Source organism: Tamandua tetradactyla, chromosome 1, assembly GCF_023851605.1.
Source record: "Tamandua tetradactyla isolate mTamTet1 chromosome 1, mTamTet1.pri, whole genome shotgun sequence".
Taxonomy (NCBI): Eukaryota; Metazoa; Chordata; class Mammalia; order Pilosa; family Myrmecophagidae; genus Tamandua; species Tamandua tetradactyla.
Genome location: NC_135327.1, coordinates 17,191,778 through 17,212,991, shown reverse-complemented (window position 1 = coordinate 17,212,991; position 21,214 = coordinate 17,191,778). Strand labels below are relative to the sequence as shown.

Here is a 21,214-nt window from a genome sequence, read left to right as displayed (position 1 = left end):
TTGTAGATGTAATTAGCCAAAGATGCAACCAATGGACTAATGATTTAAATCCACAAAATACCACTCATAGTAATAAAGAGGCTAGTGCTTGCTTGACCGAACAGGACACCGTAACTTAGCCAAACTGACACATGAACTTAATCATCACACCTCCACATGTATCACTTCACATGGTACAACTGCCAGATGAGAAAGGATCAAGGGATTAGTTAAGGAAAATTAATCAAGAAACTATTATTCAGAATATACTTTACCTATATGCTTGGCACAGATGTCTCAATATCAATACCTACGTTAATTTTAGAAAGGATTAACTTTATTTCTACTACTCTTCCCTTGAAACCTCTTGTAATGTTAAAATTACAAGAGGTTTAAAGGGAAACCTTGTTATACATATTTGTTATATCAAATCAAGAAGCACTATCTACGCACTTACAATTCGCCTGCTCTGTCCTGGGCCTGAGGAGGTGCCTTGAGGATGCTCAGGGTCTTGGTCATGATCCTTGTACTTAAGGAATGTGAAATGGAATACTAAAAGGGTGACACTGAAGGAAATCTTCTGCAGGCAGAAAAGATAATAAGATGATGGTGAATTACAGAGAGCCTTGGAGACAACAGGTATTAGAGAGCCACTGTGGGTTTTTGTGTGGTGAATAATTTGATATAAGTAGTGTTTAGAAAGATTAGCCAAGTTGTTGAAAGGTCTGCAGAATAGAGTTGAGATGAAGAGAGTTAAAAAGTATGAAGACAAGTTAAGCAACTAACTGAGTTTAGGTGAGAGATCAGGACTGCATCTGAAAATCAGCAGAACAGCTCCTGATAGTAGTTGTTGTAAAGAACGGCTCCTTGTAGCTCCTTGAGAACCAGGAAGTTACATTTACTGCAAGTATCATTGCCATCCTCAAAAGACCAGCTAACATGGGACATGAATCCCAGGGGTGTAAACCTTTCTGGCAACGTGGGACAGAAATCCTAGAATGAGCCGGGACTCAGCATCAAGGGAATGAGAAAACCTTCTTGACCAAAAGGGGGAAGAGAGAAATGAGACAAAGTAAAGTGCCAATGGTTGAGAGATTCCAAACAGAGGTGAGAGGTTATCCTGGAAGTTATTCTTACGCATTAAATAGATATCACCTTGTTAGTCAAGATGTAATGGAGAGGCTGGAGGGAAGTGCCTGAAAATGTAGAGTCATATTCCAGTAGCCATGTTTCTTGAAGATGATTGTATAATGATATAGCTTTCACAATGTGACTGTGATTGTGAAAACCTTGTGTCTGATGCTTCTTTTATCTACCTTATCAACAGATGAGTAGAACATACGGAATAAAAAGAAATAATAGGGGGAACAAATGTTAAAATAAATTTAGTAGATTGAAATGCTGGTTATCGGTGAAGGGGAGGGGCAAGGGGTACGGTATGTACGAACTTTTTTCTTTTTTTCTTTTTATTCCTTTTTCTGAACTGATGCAAATGATCTAAGAAATGGTCATGATGATGAATATACAACTATGTGATGATAGTGTGAGTTATTAATTATATATCAAGAATAGAATGATCATATGGTAAAAATATTCATGTTTGTATGTTATGTTTAAAAATTAAAATAATTAATTAATTAAAAAAAAAAAAAGACCAGCTAAAGAGACAACAGTCGATGTGGAGAAAGAAGTCCCTTCTTCCCAGGTAGGCCCTATTCAGCTCTAATTAACCCCACAGGGTCCTTTACTTAGCATTTTAGGGAGACAAGTGGAGAAAGGACGGTTACAGCTGCCCCAGAAATGGATCCAGAAACAAACTGCTGAACATCCAGGGTAACTGCAATAAACATCTGGCTCTACTGTGTCCTGGGTTTGCCTCATAGTTTTCAGAACTTTTTCATGCAGCCACCCAGAAGTTGGCAAAGCAACTTGCCTCTGGTAGTACCCCAGTGCAGGGCTAAGCCCACAGGTGAAAAAAGCACACTTGCCTCCTTTGTGGTAGGACTGGAGGAAGGGGCATGGTCAATTTTGTTTCACCCCAAGAATTCTTCACAGTACCTGAACGTCTTACTATCACTCCTTTTTCTGAAGGCACTATTTACAGAAAGCCACCACAATAAAATGCAAATGTTATCTGGGACCATTAAAACGTTTTCCTATTAGTATCCACTAACAATTTAGCATGAATTAGTTTATTAGGTAAGGCAGAAGAGAACTGATTCTAAGAAAATGAGTCAAGAATACGCTCCTTTGTGAGTTCACTCACTCATCCCTCATTTGACATTTGAAGGCCTATTTTGTGCTAAACATTGTGATAACTGGAACAGTGACTTTAAGAGGATCAAAAGAAGCCTGTTAAAAAAAGGTTTATAAGATAGGAATCTTTTTCCAGGAATACAAATTTAGGGACCAAGGTGAGTTATCTGCCAAAGACCCTTCCTGTGTGGGTATGTTTGGTAGCTCTGGAGAATGGTAAAGATGATAGCATGATTTAGAGAAAAGAACAATAGATAAATGAGAAGTGAGTTTTAATCTTTGCTGCGCCACTAATACGTGACACTGGATGAGCCATTTTTCTTGCCAGGACAAAGTATCCTCACTTGGAAAGGGTTGAATTTGGATCACCTTTGGGGCTCCCAAGCTTCTAGGAGATTGCCAGGCACTAAAGTGATTAGAAAAGAGATGGTACTATCAACACTGACTGCTTTGCAATTCTGGCCAGTTTAGGGACAGCCCTGGCTAAGGCTTCTTGCCATCAGTCAGAGCAGTTTGGACTTCCTTTACACAATCCTTGTGGGGGTCGTCCCAAGTAGAAGCCTTCTCACATTCATACCCAGTCACAACTTCAGACCAGACAAACCTAGCATTTTCTGAACTAAATACTGGTCCCTCAAACCACTCTTGTCTCTCTTGGGTCCTTTGGGCTAAAGGTACTAGGAAAGAGACTAGAGCTTCCATGGTTACAGGGCAAGAAAACCTTGGGGAACAAGTAGGAAATCTGGTAAACTGCTGTTCACCCTTGTAAATTCTACTTTGGATTGGAAAATTCTCACCTCACAGATTTTTACCAAGCCAGAAAGACACTTAGAAATAAACTGATCCAGGTTCTTCATCCGACTCTGCTGGTTAACAGCTGAACCAAGTTCCCTAGTGTTTTGGCCCCAAGACTAGCGAATGGTTTTTCAACTCTCCCATCTACTTCATCCTCTGGAGGGAGGGTCTTTGGCAAGCAACTCACCTAGGACCTAAAGTACAGCAGACTATAAACTTCTTTTGTCTTAGAAAGAGAAGAGGTATAGCCATAAATATCTGTACTCAAAATACCAAAAAGAACAGAATTCATTTGAAATCCAAAAACTCTTAGCAAAAGGGACAGGAAAGAATAGGAGTGCTTAATGGGAATCATCTCCTACTTCCCTTATAACCATAACCACAAGCCTGCTGATTCTTTTTTCCTAAATAGTCAAAACACTTTAATAGACATTTCTCCAAATAAGATATACAAGTGACCAATTAGATATTAAAAGATGTTCAATATCATTAGGCACTATGGAAATGCAAATCAAAATCAACATTTCCTACCCACTAGAATGACTGCAGTCTTTCTAGCTCCTAAAACAAATATTGTAAAATGGGTTGCTTTAACAAAAGGAATTTATTGGCTCTTGGTTTCAGAGGCTAAATGGCTTGTTTCCTCCCAGGGTCTGTATCTTCTGTCTGTAAAAGTCTGCTGACTCTTAACCCCAGCAGCTGAACCGCCCAAGGCCCAGAAAAGGGACAACACATACAGTTTACACCTTTTATTATTATAGAAATTTCTCTCCTGGGTTCAGGAAGGGGTCAAAAGTACAAAACCAAAAATATACATCTTTGTAAATCATGAGCAAAGAAGCACTGAAGCAGACACTTAATTAAAAAAAAAAAAAGTCACAGTGAACAGAGCAGAGTAGGAGGTGTTAGAAAACTCACTCCAAGTAATTTATTCACTGGGAACCACAAAGGGCTTTCCCAAGAACAGCAAAAACATCATTAATTTCCCCAGTACCCTCCTTTCAAAGAACTCCAAAGACTTCACACATACTGCTTTAAACTGTCCTCAAAGGTTCCAAAATAAGAAGGGGTTATTATTTCCTCAGGTACAGATGGAGAAACTAAAGCAATCATGTTCACCCTGATCTGCTCAAGTCCACCCTAACAGACTCAGATTCTACTGAATGCCTGCTAAGCATACGACCCCTGTCAAGCAAAGCAGAAGATATAAAGATGAAGGACATGATTGCCATCTTCTAGAAAGTCAGATCCAGAAAGACATAGCAGCCTATGCTTGATGCTATTAAAAACAAAACAAGGGCAGGCCATGGTGGCTCAGCAGACAGAGTTCTTGCCTGCTATGCTGGAGACACAGGTTCGATTCCCGGTGCCTGCCCAAAAAAACAAAAAACATCCAGAGTGTGTGGGTGGTTCAGTGGTAGATTACTCATCTGCCATGTGGGAGACCCAGGTTCAATTCCTGGCCCATGCACACACATGTAAAAAAATTCAGAAGCAGAGCCTGGATATCTCCCATTTATCAAATGCCAAACGTGAAAAGCACTACGCTAAGCCTTTATACTAGCATCTGTCAAAGTCTTATTTTATAGAATAGGGAACAGAGACCACTGAGAGGTAAAGAGACTTGCCCAGCAACTAAAGGCCACCCTGGTGGCAGGAAATGGAACTCAGATCTGTTTGGCTCCAAGGTAACTTGGAGAAGGCAACTGCTTGGAAAACTGAGGGCTTATCTTTGGGTTTTTTTAGCACCAAGTACTCAAACTCCTTGGAGATAGACAGCAGAACACAAAGAGGGGCCCTCACTAGATTTGGGGGGAATGGCCTATATCCCCCTAGAATTACATATGCAGGTACTGATCTAGATTCATCGTCATGGGGACTGGTCTTATGGGCCAAAAAGTCAGTTCCAAAATGGAACAAACATCTCTTTGGGCAAAGAAAAGCTTAAAGGTCCTGAATACTTTCTGTATATTTGGCAGCAATGAACATAGCTCAAGGTCAGAATTGGCAAGACCTCCTGGTTGGCTTGAGCAGAAGGTCTAAAACTTGCAGGAGCAGGGTGTGGTGGGCATGGTATACATGCCAGCAGAGCATCTTTTTCTCACGTGTGAGTGAAACTCCTGCAAGAGTGAAACCTCTGCAAGGCTCACCTGGTGGAGGTAAGTTTTGCCTCTCTTGCCAAAAATATATTTTGGAGGCCAAACATGAAGGAAAAAAGCACTTACGGAGCAGCATACCACAGCCCCCAGACCAAGTAGGTTCCAGAAAACATGGGCAGGTATGGGCAATCCTTAGGAATGAGAAGAGTCCAGCCTAATAAATAGCCCTATTTTAAGCTCTCAGGACACTAAGCAAATGGATGAAGGAGAAGGGTCTCCAAATCCTGAATGTAAAGTTGGGCTTGGAACTAAGGAAATCTAATTCCCATTCTAACATTCTTCCCACTGTCCCCTATGGCAACCTCTTGCAATTGTTTCTACATCCTCATGTTAACCTAACAAAATAACAACAACCTCTTTGATGGAGCCAGGTACTGGCATGTATTATCACCTCTTTTAACTTAAATGGCTTGTGCTCCTATTAGAGGATAGGTGAGTTCATCAGTTTGTTCATTTGTTATTATTTATGTTCTACCTACTTCCACAAGAAAGTTCAAGTTGCCTTAAGCAAAAGGCATGTGATATAGCCAATAGCAAAAGTTTTGAAATCAGTCAGATCTGGGTTTATAATTCACTATGAAACCACAGTCAAGTCCTTCAACTTTTCTGCCCCTCAGTTCTCCTCAGCTCCAATATGGGGATACTGCAAACACCATCACAGGGTAATTTGTATGGATTAAATGAGATGATATCGGGAAAATGTCTGGCCCAGACTTTGGTCCATAGCAGGCATCTCAACAAAAGCAAAAACCCAATCAAAAATAAAAGAAAGGAGTTAAGTAATAAACTATGTGAGAGAAGGGGATAATGAACGGTTCTAACAAAATATCTAAATAAAGGAAGCTCTATATTTTCTGGCAATCATGACAAAAGAAAAGCAGGATTGGCTACACCATTCTGTTTAATAAAAGTAAGCATATAAGTTCGCCAGAAGAGAGAAACTTCTTTTTAATCTAAATTCAGAGAAGCGTAAAAACACAAGTGACTGTGTATGTGTACTCTCTCTCACACATACACATACTCATACCATTTCTCTCTCCAAAAGGAACAAGGGAAAATGACTCTCCAGAGCCCTGCTGCCCCCGACATCACACCACTACTGCATGCAATGAAGTACTTAAACAGTTAAAACATTTTTGTGCCAATATTTTAAGAGTGCAGAAGGTTCCAAATTACATGTAAAATAAACAATGCCAGACTGTGAAAACTCTTGGCTGCAACGTTCTCTGATGTTAACAAGAGTTTCTTTATTACTGTAACCTTTCAGAAGTGAATAAAAATTATTTCTCTGCCCTAGTTTTGCCCTCCAGTAAAAGGGAAGAGAACAGTGACCATGGAAAGAGCTATATAATGACCTCTCATGAAGGCTGGGGAACTGGGAAGGGGCAGTGCAAAACAAAAAGCCTACCAAATATGTTTCTAGCCAAAGGTTAGAAACTTAGTTTGTGCTGTGCTGATCATATTGTAACATTTTATATTCCTAACATTTTTATGTAACTAAAATTTTTAGGGGGACAAGAGGGCATTTGCGAGAGTCCACACTGAAGCAGTATTATAGAGAAAACCTAAATCTTGACGAAGGCTCCTTAACCGTTCAGTGAAACCCTTTACTCAGAAATTCAGTCTGAGGTGCTCTTACAAAACAGGGAAGAAGACCTAAGAGAGTCTAGGACTTACACAAAATACATTACTTTGCAGACCCTTCAGTCAGTAAGTCCGAATATCAGACACACAGAAGGGTCTCAAAATGGAGTTAGTTTGAATGAAGAGTCTGCTTTCACCATTAAAGGAAGGGGGAGGAGGGGGCGGGAATCACCAAACTGGAGCCAAACATGCCTCTGCCCTGTCATACCCTTCTGTGCCTGTACCAGTACTGTTCCTCTGTCTGGAATGCTCTTATCTAGCAAATACGTACTTATCCAAAACAAAATCAACCCAAATGTCATCTTCCCAAAGCTTTTCTCCTCTGGGTCATCTCAGCAATCTTCAAACATCATAATTTCTTAATATTGTAATTATCTGTTTATATGTTTCACTTCTCCTATTGGACAGGGGAATCAGGGACAATGTCTTAGTCATCTTTGTATCTCCAGTGCCTAGCACAGTACCTGGAAGCTAACAGACCACAATAAAATGGATGGATGGATGGATAAAACCTTGTTTGTGTCTGGGAACAGAAATCAGACAGAGAATGATGAACTGCTAAAAAAACAGAACTACAAGCTCTGGGATTTAACACAAGGCTAGCTTTTCAGACTTTCACAGAGTTGCAGAATGTTAAGTCTGGAAGAGAATTTAGAAATCATCTAGCTCTCCTCCCCAGAGAGGTGAGGTGATTTGACTTACTCAAGCTCACCCAGGGAGTGGCCAGGCTGCCAGAACTCCTTCCATCATACCTCACTGTCCCTTCTTATTACTGCCTAAAATTGTGAGTGTAAATGTATATTCAGCAATAGGATGAGAAATGTAATTAAGACTACATGCTGTGAGAATGTCATTTTATTATAAACAAATGGACACTGGATATCAATTACATACTAGGAATTCAAATAACTTGATATAAGACAATCTTTGAGTTCCTCAAAAAATTAAACATAGAGCTTAACTCTGTGTTTACACATGACCTAGCAATTCCACTCCTATGTATATCCACAAGAGAAATGAAAACATATGTTCAAACAAAAATGTGTACATGAATGTTCATAGCAGCATTATTCATAATAGCCAAAAAAAGTGGAAACTCAAATGCCTGTCAACCGATGAATGGGTAAATAAGGAATACCCAGACAATGGAGAAAAATTCAATCATAAAAATGAAGTACTGATACATGTTATAACATGGGTGAACCTTGAAAACATTAATGCAAAGTGAAAGAAACCAAATATTAACTATTTCACGATTCCGTTTATCTGAAGTATCCAGAATTGGTAAATCCATACTGATAGAAAGTAGGATGCTATGGGCTGGGGGTAAGGGGAAATAGGGAGTAACTGCTAATGAGTATGCGGTTTCTTTCTGAGGTGATGAAAATGTTCTGGAAATAGACATGGTGATGGCTGTATAACACTGAACATATTAAAATGGTTTTTGATGTAAAAATCTTTTTAAGATGTTTTTACATTAAAAACATTAATGGAACATGTTTTTAATGTAAAAATATATAAATAGAAAGGAAAGATACAAACTCTGCCCTCCAGGAGCTACTAATCTAACTGGAGGAGCCAGGACTAACATACAGAGATGCTTAAGGACTAACACATTCACCACTACATGGCAAGCGAGTATTATGGGAGTTGGAGGAAGAAAGAAATGACACTTTGGTTAAAACTCTCAATGCTAATGCTAGAGCCCATTTTTAGTAATGACTTTTTTAGGAAGTATAGAGTAGTGATTAAGAGCATGGACTCTGGAGTCTAACAGGTTTGAGTTCCAACGCAGGTTCCCATATTTACTGGATAAGCCTGGTTAAGTTACCTAGTTAAATAAAGGTAGGTTGAAAAACGGTTCCCCAAAAGACAGTTACATCCTAATGCTTGGGACCCATGAGTCTTAACCTTAAATAGCAAAAAAGGACTTTGCAGGTGTGATTAAATTCAGGATTTTGAGATGGGGTTATTATCTTGAATTATCTGGGTGGGCCATAAATTCTATCATATATAGCCTTATAAGAGTGAGGCAGAGAGAAATCAGATCCAGACAGAAGAGGAGGCAGAAATTGGAGTGATGTGCCCATAAACCAAGAAATGTCGGCAGTAACCAGAGGATGGAAAAGTCAAGGAACAGATTTTTCCCTAGAGCCTCTGGATATTCCTGATGACACCTTGCTTTTAACCCAGTGAAACAGATTTCAGATTCCTGGCCTCCAGAACTGCGAGAAAATTCATTTCTGTTGTTGTAAGTCACCAAATTTATTACAGCAGTCACGGCACTAAACTCTGAGCCTTAGTTTCTTCATCTGTAAAATGAGGATTAAAATAAAATAACCTAACTCACAGGGTTGTTGTAAGATTCAAACGTTGCCTATAAAGAGAAAGTGCTCAATAAACCTTAGCTTTACTATTGGTGTATACAATACCATGTTATGCAGAAATCCTCAACTTTCACATGTCATTCCACCATGCCCAGACCCCACCCCTCTTAGCAGGGTGCAAAAAGAGCTAAAAATTAGGAGTGCTGAGTTCTACTCTTTAGTTGGTTTCTAACTTAAACTTATACTGCTACCACGGAGCCAGTTTCTCCATCAATTAAATGACAAGATCAGACTAGAGAAACACTTTGCTGGGCTCCACTCCCATCATTTCTGCTTCCGTAGGGCTGGGGAAAGGCCCAAGAACTTGCATTTTCAACTAGTTTCCATGATATTGAAGCTGCTGGTGCAAGGATCACACTTTGTCAACCTCTGGACAAGATTATTTCAAAGTTTTTTTCCAGTTTTAACAGTCTATGACTCCTGCAGAAACGCCCAATAGATGTAGCACTCAAGGAATAAATACTTCTATATCAAGTTTAAATCACCTTAAAGGTAAGTTCTTTTCCGTAGTAGGAGAGTGGGGGGAGGCAAAGTGACTACGAGTTTTAACTTCTGCACTAAGCAGAATGAAAATCTTAAGCAACGGTGGCTGCAGGAAGAGGCTGCCCTCATATCCCAAAGTGCTGGCTCCATTTTAATTTATCTTAATCCCACCTTTCTGCTTTTTCACCATTCCCCCATACCCCTCCTCTAGAAATACATCTAAGGTGTCTCCTGAATTCATTTATTGGCTTTGCCGTGTATAGTATAATACGGCCTTTGTTAGTTTCCTGGCCCTGCCCCTCCAAGCATGGTGTTCAGTCTCGGTGTTCTTCTACTCTTAAAAAAACACAACTAAGGAGTCTCTGAAAAATAACTGTAAAATCAACTAAGTCAAATTCAGACGATGTGGAGACATTCAGACTCTAAATGCTGGAAAAAGAAACAAATTCAGAACATTGTTAGCATTCTCATCTGTCTTCCCCCCCACCCCTTAAATTTCTATTAGTCCTGGAGACTTAGGAAACCTCTGCCGTATTGAATTATATATTTTGAATAAAAGGGGCCTCAGGCTTGGGAATGCATTGGAAAAATGAAATGCCCCTGGATTCAAGAAAAGCTGCCCTCTTGATCTTATTACCTCTTGGTAATGACAGGGGAGAAGGAACCTGGCCTGAGGCTGATTTTTGGAAGACCTGTTGATGTGGTGATGTGGTGATGTGCTGACGTGGTGGTGGTATGGTAGAGAACTCTGTGCACTGGGAATTCAGCATACCATAGTTTTAGTCCTCATTCTGCTTTTTACTAGGCTGCATGACTTTGGGCAAGCCAATTAGCTTCTCTGGGATTCCTTTTCTCATCACAGAAATCAGAGGGTAGAATCAGATCTATGGTCTGTGTAACTAGAGATGTGTGCCAGAAATCTTCTGGAGATTTTTTCAAACTACACATACCTGAGCCCTTCCACACAGTGAAAACTACAGAAGTAAAGAATCTCTCAAATACCCAGTCTAACATTCTAAGGCTCATCTACCCTAAAGAGTAGATCAAAACGATAACTGAGGATAGAGCAGGGAACCCATGAGGCTGGGCAGAGGAGAAAAATATGACCTTTTTTTTGGAGGGGGGAAGGGTGGCAGCAAAGAAATCGAACCTAAGTACAATGAGAAAAGATCATTCATTAAGTCAATATTTGGGGAGATAGTGCTGGCCAGATGCTAATAATCAAATTAATTACCTTTGTTCACCCAAGTATCTGAGTTGTGACTAAGTTAGGAACTGTGTGTAAGACACCAGGGATGGCTAGGATCCTTATCCCATGTAATGGGAATGACCCACATAAACTGATAATTATAATACAGCATGGTAAATCCTATCAGAAGTTTGGCAAAGTGCTGCAGGAATACAGATAAGAGAGTGGCCAGCTATACTAACGTTATTGGGCAGTGCTATGAAAAGCTTCTTGAAGGAGGTGCTACCCAGCTATCTAGTTGTGTCTTGGAGCGTCTTGAGCAGAAGAGACAAAGAAAAAGACAACTTTAGACAGAGGGAACAGCAAAACCAAAAGCCCAGAAGCATAAAAGAACATAGCAAGATATATGTCACGACAATAAAAACAAAAAAATATGGCATATTATGGCACCAATGAAAATTTGACACGAGTGGAACATATGTTTGAGTGTGTATGAGTGTGTACATACACACAAACATTTGTGTGGGGAGGAAGTTTAGTGGAGATCAGACTAGAAAATCATGATGGGACCAGAATTTGAAGATTTCCCTTCCCCTAGATCGTTTACTTTGAAAAGTATAAAACTTATAGAAAAATTTGAGTAAAACAGCAAAATTTGATCTTTAGCATCACCACTATTAATATTTTGCAAAACGTTTTATCTCTATTATACATATATACACATCCTCTTTTCTTCTGCTGAACTATCTGAAGATAGCTGCAGAAATCAAAACATCTCACTTCCAAAAACCACAGTGCGAACTAAGAACAAGCACTTTCTACTTACATAACCAGGAAATGTTCTATATGCTATTGTTAAGAATTCTGAATTTTGCTCTATATGTCATGAGATTCCTCAGAGGTCTCTAAGCAGAAGAGGGACATTATCAGATGTGAGATTTAGAAAGAAAACCACTGGCAGTTATATGGAGTGAGGGTTCCCTAGGGTGGGGAAAGTCTGGGAACTAATTAAGAGGATCTAGCAATATAATGGGCAGAGAATAATAAGCCAAATGGATGCAGAGGATGAGGCAGGAGTTGAGATCTAAGAATTCCAGTTTAGGGGAATGGACTGATGGTCAAAGTATTGGAAGTGAGACAGGAAACACAAGAACTGCAGGTTCAAGAAGCCATTTATCCATGTCTCCTGAGTAAGATATATTTAGGAGAAGCATTAGTGACCCCTGAAAGGGAGATACAGAAAGCAGTTTTAGGGGCACACAATGCATACTGTTTTAACTACGGTACAAAATATATCAAATGGAAAAGGGCACCCAGAAGGACTGGAGGTAAAAGAAACATGAAGGGCTAAGTTCTGAAAGGAAATGAAGTTCAGAAACAGTTCTGAAAGGAAATAAAGAGCTGAGCTGAGAGTTCTTAACAAGAGGTGTACTTAAGGGGCGGTATTATAGAATACCCCTTAATCCCCTTAAGAAGGAAAGATAAGAACGTATCAGTACACCGAGGCAGGGTTTGTTTTTTTTTTTAATTTTTTAATTTTTTTTTTTTTTTTACATGGGCAGGCACCGGGAATTGAATCCAGGTCCTCGGGCATGGCAGGCAAGCACTCTTACCTGCTGAGCCACCGTGGCCCGCCCCTGAGGCAGGGTTTTGAAAAATGGAGTTCCAGGGTTTTACATGGAACTCAGGTAAAAATAGTTTTTTGATTAAACCATTCCAGTAGAAAATGGGAAAGCATAGAAAAAGAAACAAAAATTCAGGGTGAGGAAATTTTCTCATTTCTTTTCTTGCAATATTTAAGACTAACACACCAAAGAAATATCATCATAATAAAATCAAAGGGTTACTCCCCATCTCACTTTTTCTCATGCTTACAGAACTCTCCTCTTCCACTCTTCAGATCTTAAGAACATACTGGATACCTCTTGAGCTAAGAGACCATGATAGATACTTTAGAAAATACAAAGATTGATGCAGGTGATCCTGCCCTCCTCCAAATTCACCATGAAGAGAATCCACATACATGAATGACAATGATACAAAAACAAATTGGAAGGGCCAGAAGAAGGAAACATACAAATTATTATTATACTTCCAGCTAGGGGAAATGGGGTAGGCTTCCAGTTCGGGTGGTAATGAAGACAGTCTTGAAGAACATGATGGAACTGGGGCTGGGTGTTAGGGCAATCGATGTACAGCCTGAGCAACAGGAAGACATTCAGCTTGGCTGGAGTGAAGGGTGTGGGAAGCAAGGGCTGAATGTGATGCTTTCTGAGTGTTTACTATGTGCCAGGGACATGTGCTAGGTTTCACCTACTTAAGGTTCAAGAAGAGCAAGGGGAAATGGGTTTGGAAAGGTAACGTGGAGTGTGAACAAAGCAGAATTTCACAAATGCGCCCAGTCCAGCCTACAGCTCCTCTGTACCTTCCCATCAAGCAGCTCGACTACAGAGAGAGAGTAAGAGGCCATCAGGAAACAGGAGGCTCATTTTTATTTTGGAATGCTGATAGCGAGTAATCATGTGAAATGCTGTTGAAGCAACTGGCATTGCCAGGGACCACTGATAAGGAATTAATTGTTATAATTTCTTAACTACAGCCCATCCCTTCTTACCTAGTCTCCATGGCTTGGAAAGCTTAAATCTGCTCATTGTAAGCCACAAGGTGGAGATGTCTGGCAGGGCAGAACTGAGAGGAAGTCATTTAGCTAGCCTAAAGTTACCATTAACACTGAGCCACTGCCTTGAGCTAATTTTTATGTTTGTTTTCTAAGTTTGGTTGAAATGTCACAGATGGAAAAATTAAGCAAAGAGTCCCAGTTAGCCATAAGACTGGACACACCTGGCTGCAAACCCAGCAAAAGAAACTTACTTCATTAGTAGGAGAGGCAGAGAGTGAAATTTACATCCGAAATATGCCTACAGCGGGAGAAAGTGCTGAGGCCAAAGGCCTGTCTGTTTTTACAGCTGTGACAAGTCTTAGTTCTCTACTCTTACCAACACTCAGGAGTGCGGCAAAGGCCCAAGGAAAAATGGTCTCCAATCTCTTCAGCTGCAACTCAGCTCACAAAGGTTTTAAAGATCCAGTTAATGAAGTAAAACAAGACCAGATGAGGTGATATAATGAACTTTATTTACACAGCTAATTTATATGTTTAAATCTCAAATAATATGTTTTTTTAAGTCAGAACATTGTAAATTATTGATGTGATTTTTGTAACCACAAATTTAATACTTGCTTTTTGTACCAACTTTGCTGATGATCTATGAGTCTCTCCCATTTTTCACAATAGTTGAGCTCCCATAAAAAGCTGGTAAAAAGTAAATTTTTGTAAAATGAAAATGTTCCCACCAAATGAGACTGGAATTAAATGTCAAAAAAGTTCCTGATTCAAGTTTCTGAGTCATCATTAATTCACAAGTGGCTCTCTCAGGTCTTGATCTTTCCCACACCAATCGACTTAAATAATAGCCTATAAGAATTCTTTGGCATGAGAAAAATCACCACTACATTGTTCAATTTTATAAATTCTAATTTTTATATGAGTTTTCTTAAACAGGTACACATGGGATGCCAAATAACACAGAGACAGATTTGCAAATTATCACCTTCAAATAAAGGTTTTCAAAGTTAAAAAGAAAGTTGGAAATCATGCAGTTTTAACACCCCCTTCCCCTTTTTTAGTGTGGGAACCAAAGCACAGAGCTGGCTAGGGTGAGAAGTAGGCTCCATACTGCCTACTACTCTTCTCTAGCTAAATGTCTCTCCACTTTACCATTTCTTTAGGTTTTACCACAGAGAAGACAAACTCCCTACATATACACATACACACACACACAATTTAAAAGTGATTAATATACAATTTTCTTGCCTTATATAAAGGGTATCTATTTATACCATGGGGTTAAAAAGAGAGGAATCAAGTCAATAATAATAGAAAAGCAAAAATATTAATTTCTAACTCTTCCAAATTTCTTTTTTTTTTTTTTAATCATCCTCTTTCTTCTATGTCTCTGTACCTAAACAGAAGCGTGGCATTTCTCTTCATGAAGGCAAGTTTAAGAGCCTGTAATTGAAGAGAATTATGGATTGCCTAAACTTTTACTAATTCAAATGTGGTTCCAACCTTCCCCACCAACCTACAAGCAGTATTGGCATCACCTGCAAGATTTTTAGAACTGTAGATTCTCTGGCCCCAATCCCAGACCTACTTAATCAGAATCTGTATTTTAATAAGAATTCCAAGTGAACTTAAGGCACGTTAAAGTTTGAGAAACACTCATCTCATATATTTCCCAATAGGGCAGCATCGTATCTAAAACAATTCAGGTAGAAATAATGGTTGGATAAAATGTGGGAAGGAAAAAAAAAGCAAAGAGTAATTACTGATGGATACCCGACCAGAGAGACTGGTATTATATACAATACAAACCTGTCTGTATTATAAGAATAAACTTTGTTATATTTGTATTTGTACAGAAAACAAGTAGAAGAATACATGATTTTTAACAATGGTTACTTCAAGGGGTACCGTTTTAGTTTATTATTTATTTATTTATATTATTTATATTAAATTTATAAATAAATATATATAAATTTATATATAAATAAATATATTTTTATATTATATATATATATATTTTGCATGGGCAGGCACCAGGAATCAAACCCGGATCTCTGGCACACAGGCGAGAACTCTGCCTGCTGAGTCTCTGTGTCCTGCCCTTAATTTTATACTATGATGAGTATATATGACTTTTATCATACATAAACTTTTTAAAATATAAACTTTTTTTTACTTCTCAGTCTACATGGAGAACTTTACTCTGTAATGAAAGAAACTAAATTAACCCTTTTTATGACCCAGTCTAATGGTTCTACTTTGTATGCTCTTAGCTGGGAGGCAACAAAATAGGAAGTAACAACGAACTACAACCTACCAAAACATGTTTTAGACATACAAAATACACAAAAGAAGAGATTACTATTTATACAACCACCTGCATTCTAATGTTTTGGTTTCATTTTTCTGTTGTCATCACTTTCCATGTGATAGTCCCCCTTTTCAGACTAATTACTAAACATACTATTATACATTCTGAGGAGATACCTTGTCAAAGTCTTCTAGATTGCTAATGACCTAAAGCTTACTTTCCAGTTCCTGAGGTTTAGTGCAGACACCATTCCATCAGAACTAATTCAGAAGAGGACTGGTTTGAATACTGAATCAGTGTCAAAGGCATAGTGTCCATAAACTGAATTATTATTTGATTTCCTCCATTCACCAAATCAAATGCTCCCGTCACTGTAATCTGGACTTTATAAGCCCACCCCCAGACACAGGTGACCTCACATTGACAAACCACGCTAAAGTGTGCAAATATACAGTATCTGTGTCATGGCAGTTTCCAATAGAGGCAGAAAAAGTGACTCTAGCTGAACTACCGCTTGTCTTTAGGCAAGAATTTCACAGAAATGCAAGAGCAAGGCCATGCTAGAACAGATAAACCCTTAATTCAAGTTGGGCAATACTTGATCAGAGTTTTCCAGGACCAGAATCTGACAGCACTCACTTACCCCCATGACTCTGCCACGCTGCTCAACATCCTCCCACATAAAATGAACAATGATACGGCACATGTATTTACCACTCCGACCTTCCTGCTTCATTCGGACTAGACACATCCTGGGTGGAAAGAAGACAAAGGGTCACTAGCTGTTGCATTTTTTCATATCACACACTTCAACTGAAAGTCTGTTCATCTTTACTGTAGCACAGGTCACAGAATTTTAAAAACTTGGATTTTGTTTTTTAAAAATATTTTATTAAGTTAGAATGTGCATAGCCCAAATACCCCTAAAGGATGGGAGAAAGATTAAAGGTGATGGTGGAGTTATACAGAGAAGGTAGGGTTTAACCAACCAGCATGACTGCAGAATCATTATACTGATATTTCTTTTAGTCTCCAGTATCTTAGAGCAGCTAGAAGTAAAAACTTAAAATTGTGGAATTGTAATCAATACCAAACTCTGAAATTTGTTCTACAACTAACTGTTGTGCTGTGCTTTGAAATTTAGTCCTTTTCTGTAAAAGAAAAAAAAAAAGAACTGTGTTTTATAGAATATTGGTTTGAAGATTGATATCAAGATTTTTTTTGTAATTTATATATGTAAAGCATTCAAGAAGTGTTTTTCTTAAGGAAAAAGAGAGTACTTTTTCCCTATAGTAAAATAACTGATTGTTGCACAGTGAGAAATAGGAATGTGTAGTATAAAATGGATGGATATAGAAAAAGATTTGTAGAAGTCTTGTTGGAAGTGAATTTTATTGGTTGTAGTAAAGGTTGGCTTAGGTTTTATAGTTTAATAAGATTTTTAATAGTTTTCTTATCAGATGTATCTTCCTGCAAAACAAGAATTTGGTTTTTACTCTGCTAAAATAAGAATCTTTTCTTGGATTATTTGTTTGCTCTTAGTGAGAAGCTATAAAAGGTTTTTAACCATATGAGTAATCTGCCTAGATAACAAAGATTCTGTGTCTTATCAGACCAATATACTTATTGTTATGTAAATATGTATTTTACTGAGGTATAACATACATGCTGTAAAGTACATAAATCCTAAGTGTACAGCTTGATAAATTCTTACATATTATATATATTCATGCAACCATCACTCATATCAAGATAGAGAATATTTAGAGCACCTCAGAAAGCTCCCTCCTCACACATGGAAGGAACCACATTTTGTTTTTAGTTGATAAGCATGTCTAAATCCTTCATTTTACAGATGAAAATAGGAGTTTTAAAAAAGAAAGTAGTGGGTACGCGGGTAGTTCAGTGGTAGATCTCGCCGGCCATGAGGGAGACCCAGGTTTGATTCCCAGTCCATGCACTTTCCAAAAAACAAACAAAACCAACCAAACAAAAATTCAACAAATGGTGCCGCAATAATGGGATACTCACATGGCGGGGTCACATTTACAGCATAAAAAAAAAAAAAAAGAAAGAAAATAATTTGCCCAAACAATTGGATAGCAGTAAAGCTGGGTATAGAATTGTGCTGTCCAATATGTACAAATAAGCTACATGTGGTATAAGTGTAAAATATGCACAGGATTTCAAAGATTTAGTTCAATAAAAAAATTAATATTTTTATATTGCTTACATGCTGAAATAATATTTGGGATATACTAGGTCAAATGAAACATTATATTAAGATTAATCTGTTTCCTTTTACTTTTTAAATGTAACTACTAGAAAATTTTAAATTACATATGTGACTTGCATTATATTTCTGTAGGACAACACTAGTAGAGAACAAAGATCATAGAAAGTATCACAGTTACATTATGCGTATATTTATAAAATTGCTTTCCCCCTAGAATATAAACTCCATTGAAAGCAAGGAGCTAGTTTTGTTTTTGTTTATTTTTTTACTATTGTATTTCCACGGCTTAAGCATAGTAAGCCCTGAATATATATTTGCTGTATAAACAAGTAAGTAAAAATCACTAGGGCCAGATTTAGGGCTTTTCCCTATATAGCACATTGTTTTTAATCAGTCCAGAGAACTCTGCTTAAGAACTAATATAGGGTAAGAACACAGAGCCACTAACTTTTCAAGCTACTTCCTTATCTTATTCTTATGACCAGGCTTATTTCTATTATCTTTCATTAAGTGGTCATTAAGCAACTACAATACGACTACTCACTGATAAAGACATTTCCTGCTATAAATGTGGAATATTCATCAAAAATGATAAGTCCATCTCCATACTTTATCCATTAAAATTTACTAGCAATAATAGGATAGTATAATAGGATGATTCCAGCCTGTCCTGCCTCAATATCTCTGTCAATGACTAAGATGGAGAAAAGAAAACATGCTTATCAAATTTTCAGATGATAACAGAGACTACGGAACCTGTGGGGTACCATTAGGCATACTAATGTGCACGTTCTGGGGAATCCCAGAAGCAGATGAGAGAAAGGGGCAGAAAGAATATTCAAAGTAATAATGGCTGAAAACTTCCCAACTTTAACAAAAGATAGGCATATACATATCAAGGCACTCATCAAACTCCAAATGGGATAAATTCAAACAGATCTATACCACAAAATGGTATAATTAAATTGTCAAATGCCAAAGATTAAGAGAGAATTCTAAAAGCTTCAAGAGATAAGCAACTTGTCAGGTACAAGGGAGCCTTAGTAAGAATAAGTACCAATTTCTTATTGGAATCCATGGAGGCAAGAAAGTAGTGGGAAGACAAATTTAACATGCTGAAAGCAAAAATATAGCCACCCAAAATTCTATATCCAGCAAAACTGTCTTTCAGAAATGAGGGCGAAATTAAGACATTCTCAGATAAACAAAAGCTGAGAAAGTGCAAGACCACTAGACAAGCCTGACAAGAGATGCTAAAGAGAGTCCTGCAGGTTGAAAGGAAAGGACAACAGACAACATATCAAAGCCAGATGTAGAAATAAGGACCTCTCATAAATGTGATGACTTGAGTAGACATAGATGTCAGTATTATTATATTTTGTTTGCAATTCCACTTTTTACTCTAGAGGATCTAAATAGCAAATGCATAAGATGTAAAGAGAAAACAGTGGTTATGCACACATAAATATGCAATTTACAACAAGAACTACAGCAAAGTGGGGGGACAGAGGGGAATATTGAAGTTATTCACCTATTAAAGTTAAGATGGTATTATAATATGTTCTAAACACATAAGGCAATAGTCAAGGCTTAAACAGACTTAGTAACTGGATAATGATAGCACAAAAAATGCAACAAAGAAATAAATTCCTTTGTTAAAATACAAACAAACAAGAGTTAAGTTGGTATCAAAACAAATGAGATTTTTATAGATTCAGGATATTAAATTTAAACCCCATGCTAACAATATCAGAGAATATGCAAGCTCACAGAGACAGAATCTAAAATACAGTTGCCCAGAGGCAGGGAGAATGGGGAGTTAATGCATAATGGATGTATGGTTTTGTGTGGGGAGATGGGAAAGATTTAGTAATGGAAGGTGGTGACATTCTTACAACATTCTGAATGTGATTAATCCTACTGAACGGTATGCTTGGGAGTGGTTAAGATGGAGAGGTTTATGTGGTTGATATTTTTCCAAAATTAAAAAAAAAGCAATTAAAAAGACAACGACAATTAAATGCAATATGTGATTCTGGGTGGAATCTAATAAGGAGGAGAAGGTGCCAAAGGGCATGACCGGGACATATGAAAAAAGTTGGAAAATAGTTTGTAAGTTGTGTATCAATGCTAAATTTCTTCAACTTGATAACTATGACTAAGGTGGTTAGATAAATAAATATCCTTGTTTTTAGGAAATGTACATAGTAGTGTCACATGTTCAAGGAGTATGACGGATACAACCTAAAGGCAAGTATTTAGAAAATGGACTAATAGATACATGAATAAAAAGACTGGTAGGACAAATCTGGCAAAATGTTAAAACTGGCAAATCTAGTTGCCTGGGGAGACAAGGGTATGCTTGAGTTCTTTGTATGGTTTTCTATTATTTTTGTAATTATCCTAAAAGTTTGAAAGTATTTTAAAATAAAGTTTAAAAAATAGAAAAATTTTCAGGTGCCTAGAAGTTGGGCCAAAGAACAAATATGCTGAATAATCCAACCATGAACTAAAAATAAATACTTCAACAGGCTATTTCAATGGGCTGAATCGAACAAGATGAATTTGAACAGGAATGCATTTAAGGTCCTGCACTTGGCAATTAGAGAACAAATGTAAAGGTGTAGAATAGATGAGTCATGCCTACTTACTTGTGAAAAAAGCTTTATAGGCCTAAATTGACAGTATCTGCTCAAATGGAAACAAGAGGATGATATGATTACCCCAAATAGTTAATATGATTTTAGAAACATTAACAGAAACACAGTATCTTCGATGTACAAAGTGAGACTTGTTTTACTCAGCACAGATCTGACTCTACGTGGAACACTGTTTGTGGTTTTGAACATTATATTTTAAGAGACAAGAGACTACAGATATTTAATCTGGAGAAAAATCAAGAGTTGCCTTAAACATTATAGAAAGATGATTAGGCTGTGTGTCCAAAAGTTAGAATCAGAACCTATGAGCGGGCCATAGAGGGAGAAGAGACTCATTCAATATTGAACAATAAGCATAAACTTTCTAAGTGATGGTAGCATATTATGATGAATGCAATTAATAGCACTAAATTATGTGTGTTACTGTGTCTGAAAGGGAAGTTTAGCATCATGAATGTCACTAGAAGGAAAGTCAGAGGTTAAAACATGGGA

At 37.8% G+C, this 21,214-nt stretch overlaps 1 protein-coding gene across 1 annotated transcript in view; it reads right to left on the bottom strand.

Annotated features, from left to right (window-relative positions):
- Positions 1-21,214, bottom strand: part of UQCC1 (ubiquinol-cytochrome c reductase complex assembly factor 1) — a 148,867-nt gene that overhangs the window by 29,015 nt on the left and 98,638 nt on the right. The window contains exon 7 of the mRNA XM_077170409.1: positions 16,470-16,578. Coding sequence (XP_077026524.1) covers positions 16,470-16,578 — 109 coding nt within the window. The remainder of the gene's footprint in view (positions 1-16,469; positions 16,579-21,214) is intronic.